General features: G+C 38.6%; 1 protein-coding gene across 5 annotated transcripts in view; it reads left to right on the top strand.

Annotated features, from left to right (window-relative positions):
• CACNB2 (calcium voltage-gated channel auxiliary subunit beta 2) overlaps window positions 1–27867 on the top strand; it is a 396121-nt gene that overhangs the window by 211501 nt on the left and 156753 nt on the right. The window contains exon 1 of one of the 5 annotated variants that reach the window (XM_073334162.1): window positions 13371–13498. The exons of the other annotated variants lie outside the window; for them this stretch is intronic. Coding sequence (XP_073190263.1) covers window positions 13466–13498 — 33 coding nt within the window. The 5' untranslated portion in view covers window positions 13371–13465. Of the gene's footprint in view, window positions 1–13370; window positions 13499–27867 lie in introns of those variants that run through there. 5 annotated transcript variants of the gene reach the window in all.

Genomic DNA, 27867 nt, shown 5'->3' on the forward strand with positions numbered 1-27867 from the left:
GCTGTAAGTTAGTGTAGCCACTGAACTGCTCTAACTTACAGCAATTGTCTTCACTGCAGGGGAGAGCTACTGAAGACATCAAAATCACTATAATGCTCATTCCAACTACACAGACATTTGTAACTTTTGTCACTCAATAAAATTCCTTCAATTTGTGATCCTAAAAGTCCATTCTTTTACTCTACTATTTCTCTGAGTGGCTTCATGCACAGGTGGCTTATAATGTGCATTTCAGGGAAATTTGTGTTCATATTACAGTACTGACTGCATGGATACTATAGCGATAGTGGTTTTGTGGAAAAAGTAGCATGAAAACTATTAGGGCTGCTGATTGATCACTGTTAACTCACACGATTAACTAAAAAAAGTTAATGCAATTAAAAAAATTAATCGTGATTAATCACACTGTTAAACAATAGAATACCAATTGAAATGTATTAAATATCTTGGATGTTTTTCTATATTTTCATATACATTGTATTCTGTGTCGTAATTGAAATCAAAGTGTACATTATTTTTATTACAAATATTTGCACTGTAAAAATGATAAACAAAAGGAATAATATTTTTCAGTTCACCTCATACAAGTACTGTAGTGCAATCTATTTGTCGTGAAAGTGCAACTTACAAATGTAGATTTTTTTTCTGTTACATAACTGCACTCAAAACCAAAACATGTAACATCAGAGCCTACAAGTCCACTCAGTCCTACTTCTTGTTCAGCCAAGTTTGTTTACATTTACAGCAGATAATGCTGCCCTCTTCAGATTTACAGTATCACCAGAAAGTGAGAACAGGCATTTGCATGATACTTTCATAGCCAGCACTGCAAGGTATTTACGTTCCAAATATGCTAAACATTCGTATGCCCCTTCATGTTTCAGCCACTGTTCCAGAGGACATGCTTCTATGCTGATGACGCTAGTTAAAAAAATGTGTTAATTAAATTTGTGACCTACCTCCTTGGGGGAGACTTGTATGTCCACTGCTCTGTTTTACCTGCATTCTGCCATATATTTCATGTTATAGCAGTCTCAGATGATGACCCAACACATATTGTTCATTTTAATAAACTTTCACTGCAGATTTGACAAAACACAAAAAAGGCATCAATGAGAGATTTCTAAAGATAGCTACAGCACTCAAGCCAAGGTTTAAGATTCTGAAGTGCCTTCCAAAATCTGAGAGGGAGGAGGTGTGGAGCATGCTTTCAGAAGTCTTAAAAGAGCAACACTACAGAACCCAAACCACCAAAAAAGAAAATCAGTCTTCTGCTGGTGACATCTGACTTAGATAGTGAAAATGAACGTGCATTGGTCTGCACTGCTTTGGATTGTGATCGAGCAGAACCTATCATCAGCATAGACACATGTACCCTGGAATGGTGGTTGAAGCACGAAGGGACATATGAATCTTTAGCACATCTGACATGTAAATAGCTTGTGACGCCAGTTACAACAGAGCCGTGAGAATGCCTGTTCTCACTTTCAGGTGATATTGTAAACAAGAAGCAGGCAGCATTATCTCCTACAAATGTCAACAAATGTGTTTGTCTGAGCAATTGGCTGAACAAGAACTAGGACTGAGTGGACTTGCAGGCTCTAACATTTTACATTGTTTTATGTTTGAATGCAGTTTTTTGTATATAATTCTACATTTGTAAGTTCAAATTTCATGATAAAGAGATTGCACTACACTACTTGTATTAGATGAATTGAAAAATACTATTTATTTTGGGTTTTTTTACAGTGCAAATACTTATAATCAAAAATAAAGTGAGCACTATACACTTCGTATTCTGTTGTAATTGAAATCAATATATTTGAAAATGTAGAAAACATCCAAAATTATTTAAATAAATGGTATTCTATTATTGTTTAACAGTGTGATTAATTGTGATTACATTTTTAAGCGCGTGATTAATCGTGATTAAATTTTTTATGTGCGCAACAGCCTGTCATTCAATGTATAGTTTTTAGGGCTAACTGGACAGATGGCTGCATCTATTGTTGGTTCTATTATTTAATATTTAAAACAAGCCACTGGGCATAAAAATAGTTGACTGAATTTGTTTTATTTTCACTTGAACTGATCATTAATGATATGCTGCATGTGCCATATTTTAGTCTTTAGTCTAAGTTTAGTCTAAGTTTAGTCTAAGTTTGTCTTGTTTAATTTTCAGCACATTTTGGGGCTGAAATGATGCTGAGAGTTTGACAGTTTAGAGTGCTCATCACTTAAAACTTATTAGCTGTCTGGTAATAGGAATTTGTAGGTTCCCAGCATTAGAGAATAAATCCTGTTTGCATCTTTGCTAATAATTCCAGTCAAAGATAAGTTTTCCTTTGAATGTGTTCCTACTGACCAAAGGACATTAATATTAAATGTTTTAACAATAATGGTACATATAATCACTTTTTAATTTTCAGACTTCTTAACCTTGGATGTTGGTTCCCAGCCCAACCAACCTCTTTGCTTCCCTCCTCCATTGCTTTGACTTCCAGGATAACTTGTTTATACCAATCACAACTTTTAAATTTCAAAGTAGAAGGTGTTTTTAAACTGTATTTGAATGTTTTTTTTAAACCATTGCATGCTCAAACATCGTCAAACATTTTACAGATTGCCGGAGAACCAGTTCTATATAAATAACTTAAGGAATTTCAGTCTCTCATTGAAGATCATATTTAAACCTCATTTGCACAAATTAAGTAGAGGGAGGGTCATATTAAAACAATGACACACTTATTCCTGGGTAATAATAAATACAAATATTATTCTGGTATTCCAATAAGTAATACTGCTATACTGTTGATTGTATGATAGGATTTGAATGTCACATAAAGAAAATATGTTTTCAGACAAACTAGGTTGCATTGGTAAGCACATAAAAGTCAGGAAATAGTTTATAAACCTCTCAAGTATCTTTCACTTTGAGGGACGTCAGTCAGTTTAGACCCAGTTGCCTATTTTCCACACAGCTGATGCCCTATCACTTCTACTGTTCAAAAATGTTTACATCAGAAATATGAAAGCAAAAATCGTAATTACTCACTGCATGAAACACACAGCATATTAAGATTTTTACATTAATAATATTGTGTTTCTCATCAAGGGCTTTGTCACACATTGTGTGATCACATTTGTGAGGAATTAACTCTTTTTCCTTTGAATTACGTGATCACATACTATTTCTCAAACAATATATGCACTGCACAGCATATTGTTTATCTGTCTAAACGTCAAACGTGTTTTGATTTTTTTCATGGGTTCCTATTCTGGTACACTTGCACTGTTTTAATTGTCATAATGGTCCAGTGTAAATGTTCTGAATTTGATGTATGTAATAATATCTCTGAATTTGATGTATGAAACAAAAAGGTATGTGTTTAAATTATTTAAACACCATCAATGTACAGTACACTTCCTCTTTAGCCGTCATCACGGCCTTCCTAGGGTGCAATCCAACGGCTCAGTCAGTTCACTGTGAAGGTAATTTAGATACAAACTTAAATAAGTCAGGAAAACTTTCAGTATTACTCTGTTAAGATGGTGTGGTCTTCATTTATTTAAATACTGTTCACTGTACTTGTCATATGAAAGACTTTTGTGAATTCTGTCTTACATATATAGACTAATACAAATTCTTATTAAATACTTTATACATGCATATGCAACCATAACCTCCTTTTCTGACTTTTGAGTGCTTATCAGTGCATTTGTAGAATTTGCATAATGTAATTTTATATAAAGGATTTACAGTAATATACATGAAGAGCTATACTATAATAATATTTGAACTATTAATAATTCATTTAAAAAAACCTTCTGAGTTCTGATAGTGTATGATAGTGATGTCCGAGAGTCTATTTTTGTCTTTCTACTTCTGAGAGGATGCAGTTAGAACTGTTTTAAAACTGAATTTCTAGTCCATTGGGAATTCCATCGTTTCAAAATTTTCTTTTGTCCCAAACTGGAACAAAAAGTCAAAGTTTCCTGCAGAATGAAATTTTGCCCCCACCCCCAATAAAAATGGTTTTAGGAATATCAAAATTAATGACGTTATCAAAGTGCTTCATTTTGGTATATTAGTTTATAACGGAATATGAGATTTGTATATTATAAATTATAATGGTTAACAAGAAGCACTTAGGTAATTTTTTCATCGAAAACGTCAACAAAATTGAGGTTTTTGCAAAGTGTTTCAATTTTTTTAATCAGAATTTGTTTTCTAGTGGAAAAATTGTTCAGTTGGAAAATGTTACACCGGCTCCAGTTGTAATGTTTCCACACAGTATGTCAGCTTCAATGTAATAAGTAAACTTCTATTTACAGTCATCACAAATGCTGAAAAGTTTCATAGAGCAAAACACAGCAACTTGCTCTCCAACTCCAGAAAGTACTAGTTTAAGATGATCAAATTGATGGTTGGAGTTAGAAAATAATTCTCTGTGTCAGTCTATTTTAAATACAAAAGTAGCTTTACCGTTTGTACTAGAGATTGGTTTGGTATACTTCCAGCATACAGGTGTTGGTATGAGCAGCATGATAGACGACTGAGATACAGTGGTTGTGATTATTTCCTTTCTAATTATGAGATGTCTCAAAATTCAAACTCTTGGTAAATATTGATATGTTAATGGTAATCATTGTGTTAAGGCTGCCTCGGTCTCTCTTGTTGAAACTGTTCCACTTTGTATAAATAATTACATTTCCTTGTGCCAGAAAGCAAGAGAGAGAGAGTGATTCTCCTACCCAGTGGTTAGGGGACCCATCTGGGATGTGAGAGAATCAAGCTTAAGTCCCTGCTCTGGTGAATATTTATTTATACGAAATGGAACAGCTCAAACAGGAGAGACTGAGAGCACCCATCCCCACATATCAAGTAGCCTGGTGGTGAGGGCACTCACCTGGGATATGAGTGATGTGAGTTAAGGTCTCTACTCCCTTGTCCCAAGAGGGCGCCCTAACTACCAGGCTACTTGCTATAATCCCTCTCTCTATTTTTGAGAGAGATGTGGGTTTCATTTGCTAGGGCCTGGGCTGACCTGGCTTAGATGCCTCACTTCAGGGGATGTTTCACAGCTGCAAGTCCCAGATGGAGATAGGTGCCTCCCTCTGGCCCATTAGTCAGGAGCCTAAATACCTTTGAGGGCTGACTGACTGAAAGGGCTTTCCTCTGCATTTGCTTCTGGATACCTCAGGCAGCTTCCCATTTAGCTTGCTGGCTTTTGATGATCCTTTCCTTAGGCACCAAACTCCCCCATACAGTGCGTGTGGAACCTGGGCACGTAACTCGGGATTGAGCATTCCAATAGGTGGCAGGGTACCTAGGGGTCAGGTGTTGCAGTGCCTAAGTACCTTTAGCACAGTATGACTGACCCTGAAATTAAAAAATCTTTCCCAAGAGGAGAGAGGGATTTTGTGTAATATCCAGATCTTTGTATCCGAAATGTCTTGGCAGCAACAACCAGGCAGCTTGCACTCGAAAAAAAATAAATACAAAATAAATTGGATACAGGGACCCACACACCAGTTCCCACCTTGCCTTCTTCTAGTCTTTCCTGCATTTGTGATTATTAACAGATGTCTAACAATTTTGGGACAAAGGTGGTAGGGTTTATCATCATCCCATATCACTTTTCAGCAAAAGAACTCTGCTAGTGGCTTGCAACATGCTGCATTAGTTCTATAGAAGAAGGATTACTTGTTGATCATGATATATCTATTACACCACAAATTGTTTAATGCTAAGGATAAATTACTCCAGTTAGCAAAAACACTTGCTTTCTTAGGAGTATGTTTTCACAGTAATGTATGGGGAATTATGTTCACAGATCCTATTGTTGAGAGTTATGTATTTGGCTCCCTATTGACTATGTTGAAAATGAATGCCCACTGCCAGGTGGCACTCATAAGCTCAAAGAGTGAATAGGACCATTACAAAGGATATGCTCTGCTAAGTCCCACTTAATCTCTATTCTGAGGTATGAAGTAGGACTTAAGTGGTAGAGAGGCCTCTCTGCACAGGAGTGAATTTCACCCAGAGTTCACATTTCAGCAGTGTCTTTTAAAATAGGCAAATCTGTGTTATCCAAGAATTAAAAAAAAAAATGCCTACAATGCAGCCAACATTACTTCACATTGTCAAATGTTCAAGCCTCAGCATTGCTGGGGGGTTTAAAAGCATACTGTGAATGGGAAATAAGAGCTGAAGATATAATGAGGCCAAAGGCACTACAATATTGAGTGAGAATTATCTTAAACGAAAAGATTATTGTCCAGAAATGTGCAATGCTAGCTTGTGCCAAAAATACATACATGAATAAAAGGAAGAGAGAGAGACAGAATTCCTTCTGGGACCTGCTGTCATTGCCATCCTCAACAGATAACCTTTTGTTTCTGGAATGAGGAGAACAGAATGCAAGGCTATTACAACTAAAGTTTACAAACACTTTTAAAATATGAGTTGATCCCAATCATTCCTCACAATTTGGGACTTGGTACTTAAATCATTACCTTGTTTAATAAACACAAATGTTTTTATAAAAGTTGGGGATTAAAGCCTTTTCCTTGTGAGAAAGAGACACAGCGCTGACAGTTTGATGTCTCAAATATGGAGCTTGCTGGAAGTCTGCAAAGAAACTAGGTTACCTGCAACTCTAGTGCGCTCCTTAACAAATCCTGGTTGCTCACATTAGCTGGTATTCACAGCTGTACTTCCAAGTAATCCCCACAATTTATTTGGCGCAGTTCACGCAAGGACATTGGGAACTAGGGATCCCCAACAGAATCCATTAATCTCAACATTTGGGGAATTTTTGTGGATGGGTGGGTGGATGTGATTATGAACAGTTGACTAAACTTCACTACGACTTGTAAATTTAACTTCTGTGTTGGAAGCTAATACAGTACAGCAGCTCAGCCACAATGTGGTATGACAAAAAGGGTCAAACCATTGTACTATCCTCTCACAGACTATTTTTTCCCAGATAACTTTTCAATTTAAAGAGCTTGGTGGTATTTGTGTAATGCCGACAGACCCCAGTCGTCAGCAGGTGGGATCGAATCTGCGACCTCTGAAGTGTAAAGCATGAGCCTCTACCACATGAGCTAAAAGCCAACTGGCTGTTAGCTAAGGCTGTAGAGCAGACTCATTAATTGCTCTCTAAGTGGTCTTGGTGAGACTAGATGGGACAGAACACCACACCCAGAAGGTGTGTGGGTTACATATGCAAAGACTGGTTCCCGTATTCCAGTTTTTGGGTTCAAAAGTGTATGTACTTCTTATAATATAACATTTTGCTTGGATACAAAATGACCCCTATGTTTGCAACAACAGTCTCTACAAATCTTTGTGGTGTTAGTTTTGATTGGTTTAGGAATGGGGTGGTGGCACTCTTGCAACCCCTATATTTTGGGCCCTGAGGAAAGGCCTTAGGGGTGCTCCAATTTATATTCAGCTGCCTATGTCTCAAGGAGAAATAGTTTTTAGAACTGCAGAACTGGAATTAATTTGGAATTCATTTGCAGACTGGACACCGTTAAATTAGGGCTTGAATAAAGACTGGGAGTGGATGAGTCATTACACAAACTAAAAACTATTTCCCCATGCTAATTTTTCCCCTATTGTTACTCACACCTTCTTGTCAACTGTTTGAAATGGGCCATCCTGATTATCACTACCAAAGTTTTTTTTCTCCTGCTGATAATAGCCCACCTTAATTGATTAGTCTCATTAGAGTTGGTATGACAACACCCATTTTTTCATGTTCTCTGTATATATATATTCATGTTCTCTGTATATATATCTCTTCCTACTGTATTTTCCACTGCATGCATCTGATGAAGTGGGTTTTAGCCCACGAAAGCTTATGTCCAAATAAATTTGTTAGTCTCTAAGGTTCCACAAGGACTCCTCATTCTTTTTGCTGATACAGACTAACACGACTACCACTCTGAGAGTTGCAAGAGTAGTTTTACAGCACAAATAATATGGGAATAATCCCCTGTGGCCAGATCTGTCATATTTATAGCCCCTTTATGCTCTCACAGTGCTGCAAAGTGGCCACAATAAAACAGGCAATTAGGCCCCACATCCTTGCAGAAGGTGTCAAATCTGTTTGTGACATGTTATCATTTGGATTGAATGTATTAGCATCTTGCTGTAAGGAGAATGGCAGCCACTTACAGTATGTGACTTCCCATGACATTGCAAGAACACTATCATGTTATCTCCTCCTGCACTACAAGATAACATGTGTCCCCAGTGTATGTATATTTTTAAGCTGTGAAGCTTCTGTCGTTAACGTTATCACTGAAGTATCCTGAAATAGAAAACTCCAGGCAGGTTGGATTGTGTTGGAGAATGGTTACCATAATAACCAAAAAAACAATCTGTGCATGATAAGCAGATTCAGTGTTTAAAAATAAAGTTTAAATAGTATTCCAGTAGCTCCACAGGGATTTATTACATTTAATTCTGTTCATTACTTTGAGATCTTCTTTGTCATTTAAAAATGTGTTCAGTCCAAGAATTTTATATCTAATAAACATTAATACATTTCAAATTACAATAATTCTTGTCAATCTCAGCAGCCATATTTGAGGCATATACCATTCCTAAAATAAATTTACAAACTGGCCAAATTGTGTGTGGACTTATATTGCAGATGATGGCGTTTGTACATAAGGCCAGATATAATCTCAGTGCTAAGGGAGCTCAAAGAGTCCTTGAGATCAGTGCAGAATACCTCTGTGAGCCCCTTTGGGGCAATGCTCTGTGCATGCCATGCCATGCCATGGGATTGTACCTTAAAGGCACTGACTACTTCCATTTTTTTCTGAAACAACTCTGCATCCGCAACTGTGGTGAAGGAGAAAGGAGGCTATAAGCGAGAATGATTTGCAACATGGTCACTAGCGAGGACTGCTACAATAGGGGGCAAATTATGTACAACTTAATGGCTGCAGTTTAACTCTGATCTGCACCTCTTAACATGCTGTGTGAGTTTGCTGAGGAGTGGAAGGCAGACTGTCTTGAATGACAGAAAAATAATGCAAAAAAGAAGAAAAAGGGGGAAAATATTGTTGTAGTGGAGCAACAGGTGACAAGTGAAACACAGTTTCCAGGGCCTGCATTTTCCTATCGAAACTGCTATAGCAAAGTTACATCATATCACACTCAGGCGACAATTCTCAGCTTGCAAAGCCACTTGCCCTCGCTCTTATCGAGCTAGCATGCTAAAAATAGTGGCATAGTTGTGGTAGCACAGGAATTGGCAGCGGTGGCATGGACTAGCCACCCCAAATACAAATCCACCTGAACACCCTGGGTACATAAAACACCGAAAGACCCCGGTTGTTGGTGGGCAGGATTGAACCTGGGACCTCTGGAGCTTAGTGTATGAGCCTCTATTGCATGAGCTAAGAGCCACATGGCTGTTAGTGAAGGTTGTGGCAGACTCATTAATCTCTAAGTGATCTTGGTGCCACTCGAGGGGACAGAACATACTCAGGGCAGCTTGCCCATGCTGCTGCTGCCTGTGCTACCATGGCTACATTATTTTTAGCAAGCTGGGAATCACACCCCTAGCTTGCAGGGTAGACATAGCCTCAGTTGATACGGAATGAGTAACAAAGAAATATATTTACATAAAGTATAATTTTGAAGCCAGTTTATATTTTTCACTCAGCTTTTAACCTTATTCATTAGTATAGACTTGTATGGCAATGCCAAAAGCCTATTATTAGATATATTTTAATCTCAAGTGCATGGGAATTTGTTCATATTAAAAAAAAGAATATTAGTCCTAAAGTTCATTTTCTTGTTCTCTCATGTAGAAGTTTCCTTTATTTCTTCCTGTAATGCAGTCTTATAGAGCTTTCAGTGGTTCTGCAGTTGCGGTAGCAGTGAAAGTGATATTGAATAGAGACTCCGGGTAAGCTTCATAGAAAAAAGGTTTTGAGCCCCGATATTTGTTCTAATCTATTTAGTCAGGAGTTTACAATTTGCTGATTTAAAAAAAATTAAATGTATTTGCAATCAATTTTATCTGTCCAAATAATAGAGAGAAATTCCAGGGTTTCGGTGACAGTGGTGTTGATGAGTTGGTTGGAGGTGGTTGAGTGGGGAAGGCAGGTCATCCATGAGGAAAATCTTGGGCTCCTCAGATTCCCATTTTGGGGTGAGATAAGTTCTCATGAGTTCTCTATTGCAGGTAAATGAAAAGTCGTCAAATCATAAATAATGTTGCTGAAGTTCTGTTCTTAGGAGACGTAAAAGATGTTTACAGGAAACCAATTTTGTTGCTAACTACACAAGTGAGAGTTACGAACTGTTGACATTCTTCACTAACTTGAATCTGGTTTAGGTACTAGAGCTTCAATTGCTTTCCATTCAAGTTCCTGTAGGAAAAAATAGCATGTGCTGTTGAATACAAGTTGAGCGCTTCATGTTTATTGAGCAGCGTCTGTTTAGTCTATTAACCTTGACAGCCATGTCAGCGATTTTTCAATTTGTTTTTCCCAAAGGCACTATATATTATGATATACAAAGTTATTTATATTGTAGGGAATTCATAGCCATGCTACATAGACATTGGCCAGGGCTTAAATACCAGGTCCTTCTGCTAATCCAGCTACATTATTAGATCATTTGGAAAGTCAACATGAAGCAGGGAATGGAGATTGGTACACATGGCATAACTTCAGAAATGACAGCCTGGGTTTTGAGCCAAATATTTTTAATAGCATTTGACATTTTTTTATGTTATGAAGGGAACAAAATCTACAGGAACATACAGAGGAGACAAAGGTAGTGAATTTGTTCACATATGGAGGTGGGGAATGTTCTTCAACTGTTCATGGATTTTTGTTCTCTAGAAGTGCCATTGGCAACCAACCTTTAATTAAGTTATTGTTCTTGTCCCAGTCCTATTATCCTTGTCCAGCGAGTCCCAGTTCTCCCCTCACAACCCAACTCCTTATCAGAGCTATCTCCTCTTCCTTATTCCCCCCCCCCCACATTTGTACCTCCAATCTCCTTGTCCAGGCAGTCCCTGTCTTCTCCTCCTCCCTCTAGCTCCTTGTCTAATCTAAGTTTCTCCTCTTTTTCCCCCCCAAGCAAATGGGCTTCTCGTCTCCCACCAATGTTTCCCTCACCAGCACACACCCTCACCAGATCTCCTTGCCCGCCCAGGCTGCCAGTCCCAGTTTTGCCACCTCCTCATCCATCTTTGGTCCCAGTTTCATCAGACTCCTTGTCCCTTTCCCTCTCTCCAGTCTGGCTTTGGTCCTCTCTGTATTCAAATGAGATGGCTTCCTCTTCCAGGCTGCCCGGACTTTAGCAAGGAGGTCTCTGAGAGCAGAGGAGGGGCAAGTTCTCTGCTCTTAGTTCTGGTACCCTGCCCCACCCCAATCCAGAGCTGCTGGGAGTCTGGCTTTGTCCCTATAGACCTGGAATGGGCATGCTGAGTTGCTCTGTGGGGATGGTGCATGTGCAGTCTGGTCAGCACAAGGAGCTGTGAGAAGCTCAAGCATGCTCAGTGAGGATAGACTCTTCTGAGGTTCAGCTCTAGTAAGTCTCTACTGAACATGTGTGAATATGATACACTTTTCAGACTCAGGGTCTGTCCTTCAAAGGCACAGGATTCTTTATTACTTCAGATAGTACAAACACCTGCAATGCACAGTGCAGAGTGATTTGGGGGTCTGTTTGAAACAGGGTTCCACCTGAAATGTCTCAAACAATTAAACACTGATGGACAATTAGATTCCATAGCCCAATAACAGAAAGCCTGACATTTTTTTGACATTTTTCTTCTCCTTTACAGTACTTAGTATCCAAGGCCTGGCCTAACATGGAGTAAAACAACAAACTGCGCCTGATTTTCTGTAACCCCATATTCCTAGTACTTTTAACCATTTTAAACAGGGCTCAAATTAAATTGCCTGTTTCCAGGGCACAAGTATTTCCTCTTTCAATGGTTACCCATTCACTACATAAATATACTTCAGGGGCCTCTGTGCATTCCCATTAGTGGCATAGACAGATAAAGGAAACTAATCTAAACAGGGGGCTAAGATCTGTCAAACAGAGGGCATGAGGTTCCTAATGCTCTTTGCCTTGTGTGGGTAAGGGTTGCACTCCTTTATATGTACTCAGACATTGGCCATTGACATCAGTAGGTGGTATTTGTGCAACTCCAACAGATGCTGCTTTGGTAGGGGTTCTTGGATTTGACACCGGGGGTGCCATATCCCACAAGTGTGAAAGTACAGAGGTGACTCTAAAGAACAAGAGTTACCAGTAAGCAGCCTGTATATCTCTTTTGTACTGTGCTTGTAAAGGATATTTAATAAGACTTAAAAAAAAAATCGTGCCCCCCCCCTTTTTTTTTTGTATTAGCTACAGAATGATTTCAGTGGGCCAAACTCTGAAGTCCATATTCATTTGTTTCTCAGTTCTTACTCAGACAAATTGTAACTTTAATGAGTTTGCCTAATGAAAGTTTGTCTGAGTAAGAAGTGAATGCATGGCTTTAGGCCAATCCCAGTGCTGTAAATTGGGACACTTTCCCTTAATGTTGAGGCAATAGGTGTGATTTTCTGTTATGATGTGATGGCAGTTTGATAAAGATAAGTCACACTGTTCGTATTTCACTAATAGAACACTGTAGAATCAACCCACATTTGAATCATGAACTTTGAATGTAAGTAATAGAGACCACCCTAGTAAGGAAGAAACAGTGCTGGGGGGGTGAATTTGGCTTTCATATACATTGATGTAGGTCCCCTGAAGTCAACACAGGGCTGAATTTTGGCTAGCTCAGTAAGTTTGCAAATTGAAAAGTGTCTACTCTTCTTGATTTCTTGAAGTTAAATTGTTTCCTCTCAATAATATTTTGAGTGCTTCATCGGAGTCCAGTATTTACTCCAAGAGTCTATACATGCCTACTGAAAACAAATCAATTAAGTGTCTGTTCATAATAAAAGAAATAGAAATGGTACTTCATTGATATCACTGAGCTCTCTCTCATCACAATACGTCACTAGAGTTCTGGTTACTTTTCACTACACTCCTTTTGCAACCAATCAGTACAAGGTCAGCAACATGTGATTAAGAACAGAACCCTAAATGAATACCCCAGCTCACCCCCTGCATTGCTCTGCCTGTAGGAATGGATTAACCTAACACATCCTAGCTGGTGGCGCTGCTGCTGCTGCTTTTCTTTGTGGATTTTTTTTACTGGTGTAGCTTGCCAGACCATTTCCTTAACTGCTTACAGCAAGAGGGTTTGTTTTTGGCTCTGAGAACAATACTTAAAGAGCATTTTGGGCGTGGGAAACAAGTACTGAAACTCTATTCCAGCTGTAGAAGCTGTATCGCTTACACAGACACTAAAGATACGCTTCGCTCTTACTTTGGGACTTAATGGACATGTAAGATCCTGAAGGTGCAGATATGTATCTTTATGACAGTGAAGATTATGAAGTGGTAAGATGTTAATTAAATGTGCTTTTATTGAGTTGAGTATCTTTCAAAAGTTAATATACAGCTTTGAATTTCTGATCAATGCCATTTTGTTTTTGTACTTGCATAAATTACTGTAATTTTATTCATAATTCTTCCATGGTCTAGCAGTTACAAAAATTAGATTTAGCATAAAAATTGAAATAGGTACAAATTGGTAGATTAAAATTAAATTGCCTTTATTTCTGTCATGTTGGGTGAGGTATGTTAGTACAACTATAAATATAGATTTGAATCCTTTGAATAATATGGGCCAAATTCAGCACTGTGCTCAACAGCACTGTACACATGAATAAGTGGAGCAGGATTTGGCCCATAGCATAACTCAATACAGCTCAACTGACTTCCAAGTATTTGTACCCACTTCCAGCAGGTCTGGATTTGGCTGTATGTGTGTAGAAACACTGGAAAACAATTTTGTAGAAAACTTCAAAACATTTCAGTTTAATGCCTAAATCTGCCTTCCAAACAGTTTATTTTAAAAATGGAATGAGATTTGGCACCCTTTCTGATAAATCTTTTTGTGAAATAAAATTTAAATAAAGATGTAGTAAGACGAAATGGGGAGCAAAATGAAAAGAGTCTCTCCTATGTTATCTGCTACTTTTATGGGATAAGAAGGCTGCATATTTTACAGACTGAGGCCTTGATGCTGCATTGTATTCAGCATTGATGGACATCTGTACACCCACAGAACTCACAGCCGGATTGGATCAGGATTTAACAGGCTTTAGAGGAAGATGATACAACCAAAATCCTTTTAAGAAAGAAAGCTATCCTACAGTACATCCAAATAAAGTTCTGCATTACAAGTGGCAGGGCAGATGCTTTGGTTTTGATTACTCAACTTACTTAACTGTACTGTTCTTCTGAAGTCTGAAAGCTCCATTTATTGTGCTCTGGATACTTCCACAATCTCAAGGAATTAATTTGATTATTTAAAATGCATTGTTTTTCATTTTTCTTGATTCTAAGTAGATATGCTTTTTTTTGTGTGACAGTTATATTTTAGTTTATTCAAGCATTATAGGAAGACAGATGAGAAGATCATTTAAAAGCAGTGCTTAACATATTGAACTGCTTTAAGTCACACAAAGATTCACAAACTCTAACAAAATAGATTGAAAAGAACTTGTAGCAGACAAATCAGTTACAGAAGAAGCCATTGTTCCACAGTTTGGAGTAATATTGTGCCCAGTTATAACTAAATTGGGCACAATTCAATTTTTTTTTTTGTAATTTTGATGGGTAATATTGAATGTTTATTTTTAAGCATTTTCAATTTTTATCTATATAAAGTTTCACGGTTACTGGAAATTATGGTGGGGGGTGAAGTCAGACAATGACATCAGACATTACATTTTGTGTCAAAACAGGCAAAATAAATATTCGTACATCAAACTCTAAAGCAACATTTTTCTTATTTTGCCTATCAGTAAACTTGATTGTAAATGGCAATATTGTTCCATCAGTTTGTGGGTACTCGGGGAAATCAACTTTTACCAGTATGTACCAAAAAAATCTAATCCTTCTAAGCCTAGTTATAGCATGCAGTATTCTTGGCTAAATTGTTAGTTTTACAAATGATTTTGGAAAGTTGCAGCATTTAATTTTAGTCATTATGTTATTGATCCATTAGTAACTAGAAAATTGAACAAATAACCTGTAGTGCTAGTTGTAAGACATTAGAGGGACTGACTTTCCACTCTCTTGCATTTTGGGTAGTCCTTTACAGTACAAAGTAGGTACAACATGATATGATTTTGGTAGCATTTTACACCCTTTTTGTACTCTCTTTGTACAAGTGTAAATTACTATACAAGGTGCCAGGTAGTGGAGAATGAGGCCCAAAATGAATAAGCCATTTTCTGGCTATACTGAAAGGACAGGAGACATTTGACATGGTTTTAATCAGGCTGCAACTTTGTTATTAGATATCTGGGTTTATAGAGCAGATAAAAGTGTACAGAGCAGGTAACCCCATGTTCATTCAATAACTTTCCAGGGGGCTTCCACCAGCCCCCCCCCCCTTTTACAACCAGGTCCCACAGCCAATCCACTGCTGGGACCTTACCTTCCACGTAGGAGGGTTAAGGTGGGCTATAAGAAAGGAAGGTTAGCTCCCTGCCGTACCAATCATAAGAGCCTCAAGCCCCAAAATGCACACCTCATTCCGTGCCTTTAACCAACACCTCCTTTTTAAGTCCTTTACCAGGCCATTTATCCGGTCACTGTATACCTTTCCTATGGGGTACCTGCACTGGACATCCGCTCCACACTTATAATGACATATAGCCTAACTCCCTTCATGCCACATGTCAACAAAGCCTTCCCCGAACCTGCTGTAGGAAAGGTGAAAAAACCTCAACTCTACCTAGGCCAATCTGGGGGTAAGGGAAAAATTCCTTCCCAGCCCTGCTAAAAAGGGGTGGCTAGTGCAATGCCCACAGCAGGTCTAAACCAAACCTAAAGAGGATGGGTGGATGCTGCCTCAGCTGGCTCCATGTGAAATGGGGTTTCACCACATGGGTTGCCCCTTTTAAACTCTTCCATCTCTTTTAAATGCTCTCAGATTTCACAAGATGAATCAGTGTCACCCCTCTTCCCCTTTTGCAGCAGTTTGACCTCTCTCCTCCCCCCACCATAAAACACTGTTCTCTTCATTCAGCCACACAGACAAATTGCCATCTCCCCCCAACCTCCGCTTAAAGGTGCGGTGCCGTTGTGGTCATTGTAAGGGAATCCTGAGAATTTTCTTACTGTTAAGTAAGGATTTAGGAATACAGTTGAGATTTTGGACCCTAACCGAATGAAAGCCAAGTATCCTCTTTAGGTGTATGTAGGAGGATAAGGGGAGGGAAGGAAATCAATTCAATTCCCTGAGATTTGGCCAGGGAGAGAGATGAAAGTCATAAAAAGCAACTACATTTCAATATTTACAGTGGGGTATTGCTTGAAGGAAACTTGAAATGTTACAGAAATAGTAGATTGCTATTACCCTCAGAGATTTGTTGTGGATAAGTGAGCAAGCTCATGTCTGAAAGATTGAGTTCTTCAATTCCAGAACCTAAGTTACAAATTGTTGCTGAGTTTACATGGGCAAACATATTTTTGACAAACTTATATGACTCATAGACTTTAAGTTCAGAAGGGACCATTATGTTAACCTAGTCTGACCTCCTGCGCAACGCAGGCCACAGAATCTCACCCACCCACTCCTGCAATAAACCACTCACCTATGTCTGAGCTATTGAAGTCCTCAAATCATGGTTTAAAGACTTTAAGGTACAGAGAATCCTCCAGCAAGTAACCCATGCCCCACGCTGCAGGGGAAGGCGAAAAACCCCCAGGGCCTCTGCCAATCTGCCCTGGAGGAAAATTCCTTCCTGACCCCAAATATGGAGATCAGCTAAACCCTGGGCAAGATTCACCAGTCAGATACCCAGGAAAGAATTCTCTGTAGTAACTCAGATCCCACCCCATCTAACATCCCATCACAGGCCATTGGACCTATTTACCACTAATAGTCCAAGATCAATTAATTGCCAAAATCATGTTATCCCATCATATCATCTCCTTCATGAATTTATCAAGGTTAATCTTGAAGCCAGATAGGTCTTTTGCCCCCACTGCTTCCCTTGGAAGGCTGTTCCAGAACTTCACTTCTTTGATGGTTAGAAACCTTCAGATAATTTCAAGTCTAAACTTCCTGATGGCCAGTTTATATCCATTTGTTCTTGTATCCACATTGGTACTGAGCTTAAATAATTCCTCTCCCTTCCTGGTATTTATCCCTCTTATATATTTATAGAGAGCAATCATATCTCCCCTCAGCCTTCTTTTAGTTAGGCTAAACAAGCCAAGCACCTTGAGTCTCCTTTCATAAGACAGGTTTTCCATTTCTCAGATCAGATTTATGCAGAACTGTAAATTTAAAATTATTTCATGCATGACTTTATCATTCCAGTGGTATTTAGGCAGAACTCCTAATTGGTTCTGACTTTGTAATTGGGTGTTTTGCTTAAAAATCATGAAGTAATTGGACATTGCACACAGCAAATTTCTAGAACATGATGTACTGATTCAGGATTCTTAATAGGCAAGTGAGTATCTAGTTTTCTGTATGAATCTGTAGTTTATGAAGCCATATGTTCTGCATTGAGGAAAAGACAGTTATGTTGTCATCCCACACAAACAATTACCTATGAGTCGTTACACAACAAAGTGTAGCCAAAAATGTGACACACAGAATCTGTAGATTTTCTTTTAAGTTTGGTGTTTATTTCAAATAATGTTAAAACATGAGTCTGAGGTATTCCGGTAGTACATGTAAAATTTGATTCTAACATACAAGACCTGAGATTAATGATAAAATTAAAGACAACAAGATTGAAAACATTAAGAACATAAGAATGGCCATACTGGGTCAGACCAAAGGTCTGTCTAGCCCAGTATCCTGTCTTCCGACAGTGGCCAATGCCAGGTGCCCCAGAGGGAATGAACAGGTAATCATCCAGTGATCCATTCCCTGTCGCTCATTCCTAGCTTCTGGCAAACAGAGGATAGGGACACCATCCCTGCCCATCCTGGCTCATAGCCATTGATGGAGTGATCCTCCATGAATTTATCTAGTTCTTTTTTGATCGCTGTTATGGTCTTGGCCTTCACAACATCCTCTGGCAAGAAGTTCCACAGGTTGACTGTGCGTTGTGTGAAGAAATACTTCCTTTTGTTTGTTTTAAACCTGCTTAGTGTAGCTGAATTTGAGTAAAAAATTTTCAGTAAAATGAAGTTTGTATAGCTTTTATAATGTATCTTTAAGATAAATTTACATGAAATTACCATAGATAAATGTGTTTTGTCTGTTCTTACAGAAATGGAAACTTCTGGGGTGAAATTCCGATTCCAATGGCAAAACTCACATCAACTTTAATGGGGCAGGATTTCACCCCTGTAATTCTATTCTTTCCCTTAGAACAGGAGCTCTATTCTTTCCCTGTATATTATTAAAATCTCAGTCTTTTTCAGTCTCTTTCCCTGTCTCTTTCTGGATGACTTTCTCTTTTTCCCGTTTCCCTCAACTTTTCTTGGAGCTCTACTTGTTTAATCTATGCAGAATAAGTCTCAGATACCTGACAGGAGATTGTTCTTTCTGTTGTGAGCAGACATGCTCTTGTGGCTAGAAGGACAGAATATTGCTCGAGGATCAATTTCAAAAGATAAACCAGAGGATTATGGCTACTCTCACTATTCAGGAAAATTTAATTTATCGCCTCATGCCACATTTGACAAATGATACATTGTTAAAATCCTCAATAACACTGTACGAGCATTCATTCCTCACTTGAGTTGCTCAAATAAATTTGTTAGTCTCTGAGGTGCCACAAGTATTCCTTTTCTTTTTGCGAATACAGACTAACACAGCTGCTACTCTGAAATCTGGCCTGACTGTGACACCCTATACTAGGAAAGAAAACGTAACAACTGAAAATGTGCCTGTGTCCTCCAGAATGCAGCAGTCCATTTACTAAGCAGCACCAGATGCTGGAGCCATCTCTCTCCCTTGCTCCAATCCCAAATGAATACAAACTTGTGTTCACAAGGGCATGGTACTAATCTTCATATATCTGAACCAAGTGAGTCCAAACTACCTGAAGGACCACTTCTTTCTTTATAACCAGGGACAGTTCAGTTGTCCACAACAAGGGTAAGTTTCATAAGAGTTGACATGAAGACAGAGCTCTTCTGTGATTGACCTTTGGCTATGAAACTCCTTCAGGAGATAAGAATGATCACAAATCTGTCTTCAAGTCTAAATGCAAGACCTATCTCCTGCTGTCTTCTCTTTCCCAAAACATCAGTGAAATGCAAACCCTAATACTTAATGACAAATATTCTTCTCTGCCATTGGAAAAGCTACAGAGAATCAGCTTACAACAGACTAGCTGTGTCTTTTTTCTAAGGTGATCTGAGGCAATGGAGATAGGGTTTTCTTTTAAAAAAAATATGTAAATGTTGGAGAGGTGTCTCAGAGCTGCTTCTGATTGCTGTGTTTTATTGGGTTTTTTTAGGAAAATCATTGGGTTATATTTCCTTTCGTGTCTTCTGTTATCAGATATGCTTCTCTTAAGGTCAGCTAGGGTTAGGTATATATGACAATTTGTTATTTGCCTCTAACTCTTCATTAATTTCAGAACAGATAGAGGCAAATGAGAGAAGAGCACTGTATATGCCAGTTCAGAAACTGATGTAAGGAAAAAAAATAATTTACCTCCTAAAACTTGAAGTGATGCTCATTACCTTTGTAAAGCTTCTGCAGTCTAAATAAAGAACAGTGATTGAATTTGGATTGTACTAATCAGAGATATGGCACTACATTTTACCACTGAATATTACTGTTCATTTTGTAACTTACAATTCATGTAGTGTGTAGTTAGAAATGAGAGGTTAAAATTGAATATGTTTAGTTTTCTAATTAAATAATTTGCTTAACAAATATCTGTTTCCCTTCAGCTATTTTACATGTCAGGGCAAGTGTATTGTTAGCATTTTTAATTTAAAATGCACATCTGCAAACTACTCCGTTGCCACCTTCATATGATAGAAATTTGGCCCCTTTTATGTCTGAATGAGGTCTAATTAGATAATAACTAGAACTTTCCAAAAGAACAGTTTTTCATCAGAAAATGCTGATTTGACTAAATCAAAATATTACATGTGAACATATCAATTTAGTCAAAATTTTCAGTTGGAAATTATCACAACATTTCATTTTTCCTGCATTGTTTCCACTTTCATATTCCATTAGTCTATATTGTAAATACCTTAAAAAAACCCTCCCAGCCACCTAACTCCTTGACAATGCAGTATTGTTCCATTTGTTATGTCCAGTTTGATTTTAAATGTGCTAGTTGATGGGACTTCTGCCACTTTTTGGGAGATTATTGCATAGGCTAAAGGATCTCACTCTCAGGAAGGTACACGTGATATTCAGTATAATTTTCCCTTTCTTAGTTTCATCCCATTACTAGTTACATTTGCTAACTATTTCCTCTCCCTTCTTGGTGTTTACAATCTTCAAATGTCTGTAGCCATCTTTGAACTCTCTTTTTAAAATAATTCCTCAAATTATTTAAATTATTCTAGATTTACATTGGCATATCTGACAGTAGAATTTGTCCATCTTATTTTTGTTCAAATTGTCCTTAAAAGGAATAGTACAAACATCTTTATCATTTCAGTGTTAACTTTGATTCATGTATTCAAAATTGTATTTTATGGGGCATGTTAGCTTTAGTCATATTTTTCCCAAGGTCAGTGTATGTGTTATCTGCTTTGTAAATTCAGATTTTGTAATTTACAACTCTCCTGAGACAGGTTTAACTGTAGTCTCCATAGTTTTCAAAACCCTTCTAACTTATCTGTATTAATAAGTTGGCCTGATTTTGTTTGAAGATAGATTATTTCTTTTTTCCAGACTCTTCAAATCTCCACAATTTGCACATATTCCTCTTATACGTCAGAAAGTTTCTCACACAACAGCAAGTAAACAATGCTGATGGATCCCAATTTCATGTTCTTTAAGCCACACTGGAGAAGTTGCTATTACCTTCTTTTTTTACTTCTTTTTTTTTTTTTGGTGGAAATGTATGATAATCCACCCAATGCATTTCAAAACCGATCCTAAAATAAGAATTTGGATGTGACAATTTTCAGCAGTCGAATTATATGCCACTTTAAACCCCCTACCTTTTGAGCCCTCTTAATTATCCAGCAGTACAAATGACAAGAAAGTAATAATTCCATTCTCACTTTGCTGAGATGTGACAATTTATAGGGCATATTTTGCCATGAGAAAAGGAAGATTCACATCTCTCTCTTTTTTGCTATTGAAGAAGTCTAGAGGTCAGATATTGTAGCACTTGATACATTTTAATTCTCATCTTGAGTCAACCTCTAATTAACAAATTAATAAGTTAAGTGAAAACAGGGCAAAGAGGTTAGAAATAATCAAGTCTAAAAATGGGAAATACAGAGAAAAGAACTCTGTCCACCTCTCTGTTCATCAGAGGTAATCTGTCATTATCATGCAGATTAAAAAAAAACTGTAAATCAACTGAATTAGAATTCAGGATTGTTCCTTTAGCCTAATAAATGAGCCTGCTCATTTGGATTGCAGGTTTCATTTTCATAGCAGAAATCTGTTTATTACCTGAGGCAGAAATCTATAAATGTCTAAGCTTGAAATTTTGGAATGACTTTTCAGTGTTCATCTTATTGTATAACCTAAGGCAATGGCTTCTAATACTATGTTATATGATGCAGCTGAAAATAGATGTGTGGAATATGTAAAGGACACATGAATGTAATTTGAATGGCAGAGCATGGTCCAGTGAATTAAGCATAGAATTGGGAGCCAGGAGCATCAGAGTTAAAATCCTATCTTTACTACTGAATGACTGTGTGGTCTTAGACAAGTAACTTACACACTCTGTGCACTTCCACATCTGTAAAATGGGGGTGGTATTTGGTTATCTCTGATAGGATGTGAGTTTTAATTAGTTAATGGAAATACAAATCTGTATACACAGCAAGTGCTGAATACTATTGTTTGGAAGCTGGGTTTTCTCCAAAAAAAATTTTATAAGTTTTTTGGGATATGTACAAAGTGAGATATATTGAGTATACAAAACAGGATGTATGAGCAAAGGAACTGTGTTTGAAAGACAGATAGATTCTAACGTGTGGAGATGATTCTATAGAGAAGTGACTCCTACACCCATGGCAATTCCTTGCACTATCTAACAGGGCATCCAAGTGCTGGATTCCGCCCTGTCCATTCCTGCTGCCATTGGACAAAAGTGGGGGAGGGAGCATGATGGGCCAAATGACTGGCTGTCTTCTGCCAGGGTTGTGGGCTGCTTCTCTTTGCTGCTGTTTTTTCCCCATATGACAACAGGTTGTGTGGTTGTTTTCCACCTTCCATCTGATATCCAGAGGTCTTGTTTGGGGATTTAAATTACACTTATTGCGGTATTGTTGTGGTTGGTGTATTAAAAATGGTCCAATGCAAGGTCATTGTAACTCAATTGTCTCTTTGGGCATGGGCCTCCAAGTCACATGTTTCAGTTTCCCGTCATCTCATCTCTCCTACCTTAGGCGTGGAAGCAACAAGTTGGGACTCTGGCTTCCAGCTAGGGTACCTATGTAGGCGTCTGGGCATAGCAGGGGCAATGCCCATATACCTGTTCTCACGTTTGTGGAATTCAGGGCCATTGATGCCCAGATGAAATCCACATTGTAACAGCCCTACAGGGTAGTTGAGGGGAATGGTTCCCATTGCTTAAGGGCTTTAATACAGTTTCAGCCTCTGCATTTAACTGTACTATGGCTGTATGCATCTAATTTATTTCTGTGACCACATAAACAAGCATTTATAGAGGATCTCATTTTATTCCAAAACAAAATGGGCCAGTTTCTTCTACCTTCATCCAGCTGTAAGCTGTGGAGGCCCAAATGTCTACACTCAAAACTCCCACTGACACCAATAGATTTTTAAGCTCTGGTAAGGTTTATATGAGTAGGTCCAGTATATTTCTTCCAAACCAGCCTCTAAACCTCAGCAAGAAGTGTCCTAAACTTGATATCAATCAAAAATATAATGTCAGTAAACTGATATATAAATACGAATTCTTAAGCTAGGTCACAGAGCCCTTGCTCTGTAAAGTAACTTTCCAGCTCTGGAATTTCCTGAAAACAGACTATAATTCTACTTTTCAATGAAATGAGAAATGACACTAAACTAGGAGGAGAGGTAGATACGCTGGAGGGTAGGGATAGGATACAGAGGGACCTAGACAAATTAGAGGATTGAGCCAAAAGAAATCTGATGAGGTTGAACAAGGACAAGTGCAGAGTCCTGCACTTAGGACGGAAGAATCCCATGCACCGCTACAGACTAGGGACCGAATGGCTCGGCAGCAGTTCTGCAGAAAAGGACCTAGGGGTTACATTGGACGAGAAGCTGGATATGAGTCAACAGTGTGCCCTTGTTGCCAAGAAGGCCAATGGCATTTTGGGATGTATAAGTAGAGGCATAGCGAGCAGATCGAGGGACGTGATCGTCCCCCTCTATTCGACATTGGTGAAGCCTCATCTGGAGTACTGTGTCCAGTTTTGGGCCCCACACTACAAGAAGGATGTGGATAAATTGGAGAGAGTCCAGCGAAGGGCAACAAAAATGATTAGGTGTCTGGAACACATGAGTTATGAGGAGAGGCTGAGGGAACTGGGATTGTTTAGTCTGTGGAAGAGAAGAATGATGGGGGGATTTGATAGCTGCTTTCAACTACCTGAAAGGGGGTTCCAAAGAGGATGGATCTAGACTGTTCTCAGTGGTAGCTGATGACAGAACAAGGAGTAATGGTCTCAAGTTGCAGTGGGGGAGGTTTAGGTTGGATATTAGGAAAAACTTTTTCACTAGGAGGGTGGTGAAACACTGGAATGCGTTACCTAGGGAGGTGGTGGAATCTCCTTCCTTAGATATTTTTAAGGTCAGGCTTGACAAAGCCCTGGCTGCGATGATTTAGTTGGCGTCTGGTCCTGCTTTGAGCAGGGAGTTGGACTAGATGACCTCCTGAGGTCCCTTCCAACCCTGATATTCTCTGATTCTATGAGAATATTCTAGAATCCTGTTAGGTGACTAAGGGCCATGTCATCCCACTGCATCCCAATGGAAAACCAGGGACAAAGAACAAACTTCACTGAGAACTCTGCTGTTCACCTCACAAAGATTCCTTTGAATTGTTCTGGGTCAAGATTTACCTACCAACAGAGCAGGTAGGGGGTTTGGCTGTCTGAACCTGTGGATATCCCAAGACCTAGGTGGAAATCCAGCACATCCTGAAGTATCAGCAAAAGCCCAGTGCCTCTGTTTTGCTCCCTAACCCTGCTCTACATTACCTGGATTATCCTCAGGATTTATGCTGCTACATCCTTTCAGCCAGTGGCTCTTCCAGAACATTCTTTAGGGGGCTTCCTGAGGTAATAAAGATGCAAAGTTAGACACAGGTTAGATATCTCTGACACAGTCATGGGAAAGATGCCGGGGGAAGGACGTACCTTTAGGGAATATACATTTTTAATATAAATACATCAAGATTTCCCACTTGGGTATACCTGCGCCAGTGTAATTCAATGGAGCTACTCCTGATTTACAACAAATTAAGAAGATATTCTGGCCCATTTTTCTGTGTATTAGTTATCTTCTTTTTAGGAGATGTGTGAGAATTATTTTGTCACCAGTTGTTTTCAACCATTTCCCCCCACTGCACTGACCTCTCTCCAGGAAGCACCCACTGTTCTCACCCTGTATACTTTTTCTAATTAAAAGAAAAAAGGTGGTGCGTCCGCACTTTGGCTGTGGAAGGTTTTCTTCACAACAATAAGATCTACAGGCTTTATTTTTAAAAAAGAAAAACAGGCTTTGAAGAACACTTGAGAGGTATATCTCTGCACTCCCCTTTTCACCCCATCTCTCCAGCTAGTTCACTGAATCCCACACCATCCTCTGGTTTGGGAAACAATGATCTAGAGAAATCAGCATAGGATTAGGAGTCAGGAACTCTTGGATATTAATTCTACCTATATCAATGACTAGCTGTGTGGCCTTGCAAAAATCATTTGATCTCTGTTTCTGTTTCTCCATCTGAAAAAAAATTTAATAAACTACCTGACAGGCTGAGATGATTAATCAGTAAAATACTTTGAACTCGTTAAGTGCTATAAGAAGATGTCTGTTGCTTAAACCAGGGATCAATGGTAGAACTACCCTTGTGAATTTTTTCCGTCTACTTCATGACTTTGACCCAGAATTTGTCAATAATTAGATATTAGATACTTAATCAGGTACATGTGTGGATTTTATTATCCTATACAATACATTATACACAGATGGGGGGGGATATTTTTTCCTTCAGAAACCTTACACGCCACAATCATATAACATTTTCAGTGACATAAAAAATCATCATGCCATATATCTGATCTTACAAAGAATAAAATACTTCTATCTGGTGCACATGCCAGTATTCTCTTTAATAGGTAAGGTTCTGTTTTACAAGGGTGCAAAAAAAAGAAAAATAAAAAAACAACAACCCAGAACCAGTTTGCAATGTCCTGTATCTTTGTGAGTCAAGTCAAGTTATCTTGGCCAAAACCAAACGTGGTTGGGCTCTACATAATAATAAGTTTGCTTTAGAAAATACAGTGGTATTAAAGATGAGTATGAAAAAGAGTATGTTTGGATTTGATTGGGTAGACTTTACGTGTTTTTGAAATTATATCATTTGCTCACTTATTAAAACAGAGAAATGTATGGTTTGATCAGGTGGGCAATTGTAACCCCTGTGCCTAATAGGGAAATATCTCTTTAAGACCCATTGTGGCGAGGTAGGAGTGCACTGTGTCTGGGTCATTGTTGCTAGGCAGATTAAGCATTCCACATACAGAAGCTTCTGGAATGCGGTGTGTAGTTCTGGGTCTGCTCCAATAGGTTTCCTGTTGCTGGAGTCAGATTTCAAGAGGGCAAGCAGACAGGGCAGCTGCTTTGCAGAGGGCCATGCGTCCTGTGTGAGTTTGGAGAAGCTGAGCCCAGAAGCGGAAAGCAGGCTGTTGTCCCTAACTCTAAAGCATTTTGTACCAGGGTTTTCTTTAAATTGATACACTTAACTGAGTGGTTGGTTAATCAGTTAGCTGACTGGCTAGCAGTGATTTCAGCAGAGGAAGAGTCTGCATGGATTCCAGCTGAAAATTCCTACAAGCAAGTGGAGGGAAAATGTTGTTTTAGACTCAGCAGACTGTATAGATTTGGTGATCAAAGACTCTAACTGAGACTTAGGTGAACAAAACCTAAGCTTTTGGGAATTTTCAGTTTCTTCTCACTGTATTTTTGTAGGGACTGACCTGTTCAGATTATAGTTTGTTTTTTTTAATTTATGTTTATGTATAACTGTGAAGATAATGTCTGTGGATTATAAAATAGCCATGTCATTCTGTAAAAATTAGATTATTTGTTTCATCGTAAGTTTTTATAAAGTTATTTAATTAACTTCATTTCTTTAGTTTCTTTTGGGACTTGAATGTGGGGCGGTTGACTCTGTGCAATCCTTCCTGAAAATCCTTAGATTTCCTGAACTCTGGGTCTCCAGCTACTTTTTATGGGAGTTGGGGTTTTTATAGGCACTGAAGATGGGAAATGAAATGCCCTGTAGCCCACCCAAAGGTTACACTTGGCGCCCAAACAGACAGGTACTTCAGGATTGCTCAGACCTCACCTCTGAATTCTTTTGAGGAATATTGCAGTTAGTTATAAAATAATGTGGTGTTATTGAATATAATTGAATTTGTGCACTATATTAACATTATTAAGATAATGGAAACTTGCACACAGTTAGGGTTAGATCCCTATAGGACCATTTTGGTCACTGATGTGCCTCCTGTTGATAGTATAGCAGAAATTAAAAGTCTATTGGAATCTTTGGTCATGTGACTAATATGAGGCGGGTGAAGGGAGAATGAAAAGATATGATTCTCTGTGAATTTGAAGACTGTGTCTGTGATGCACATAGGAAGGAAATGTGTGTTGCAGAAGCTAGGGCAGAAATGGGATGTGATTCCTATCCATTTTGAAGTTTTGCCATTTATACCCACTAGTTCTGTGCCCAGAGTACCCCAGTGCAGGAATCAGGGATATTTTGTGTATTCTGACAGAGGGTTCAAGACTGAGACACAGGCTGTGGTTTCACCTGTGAGTGATAGACAGACTAGGTGGTTAACAGATGGTACACCAGTTATAGACCGCGGTCCAGTAGAAGCCTCTACTCCTGCTATGACATGCAACATCTTTTGTTAGAGAGAGTGCTGAAATCTGCCAATGTAACTGTGACTGATGTGAAGTTTAAACTGAAATGTTTTTCAGGTAATTCACCCAGACCCAGTGGAGAAGTAGATTATCTTACTTGGTGAGCACAAGCCAAAGAGATGACGGGAGACAGTGAGATTTCTGACAAAGTCAAAAGAAGGAAGATGATTAAAAGTTGTTTACCCCCAGCATTGAAGGTGGCCTTAGGAGCTGGTAGCAAGGCATCCACTGGAGAATACTTTGAGATTTTAGAGAAGGCATATGGAAGTGTCATAAACACATCTGAGCTTAAGGCTCAATTTTCTGAAACTCACCAACACACTAGAGAACCACCTTCTGCATACCTGACTAGACTACACACATTAGCCCAAGAAATTTTGAAGGCTGGTGCGCTAAAGATACTGAATTGGAC

This window comes from Lepidochelys kempii, chromosome 2 (genome assembly GCF_965140265.1).
Source record: "Lepidochelys kempii isolate rLepKem1 chromosome 2, rLepKem1.hap2, whole genome shotgun sequence".
Lineage (NCBI taxonomy): Eukaryota > Metazoa > Chordata > Testudines > Cheloniidae > Lepidochelys > Lepidochelys kempii.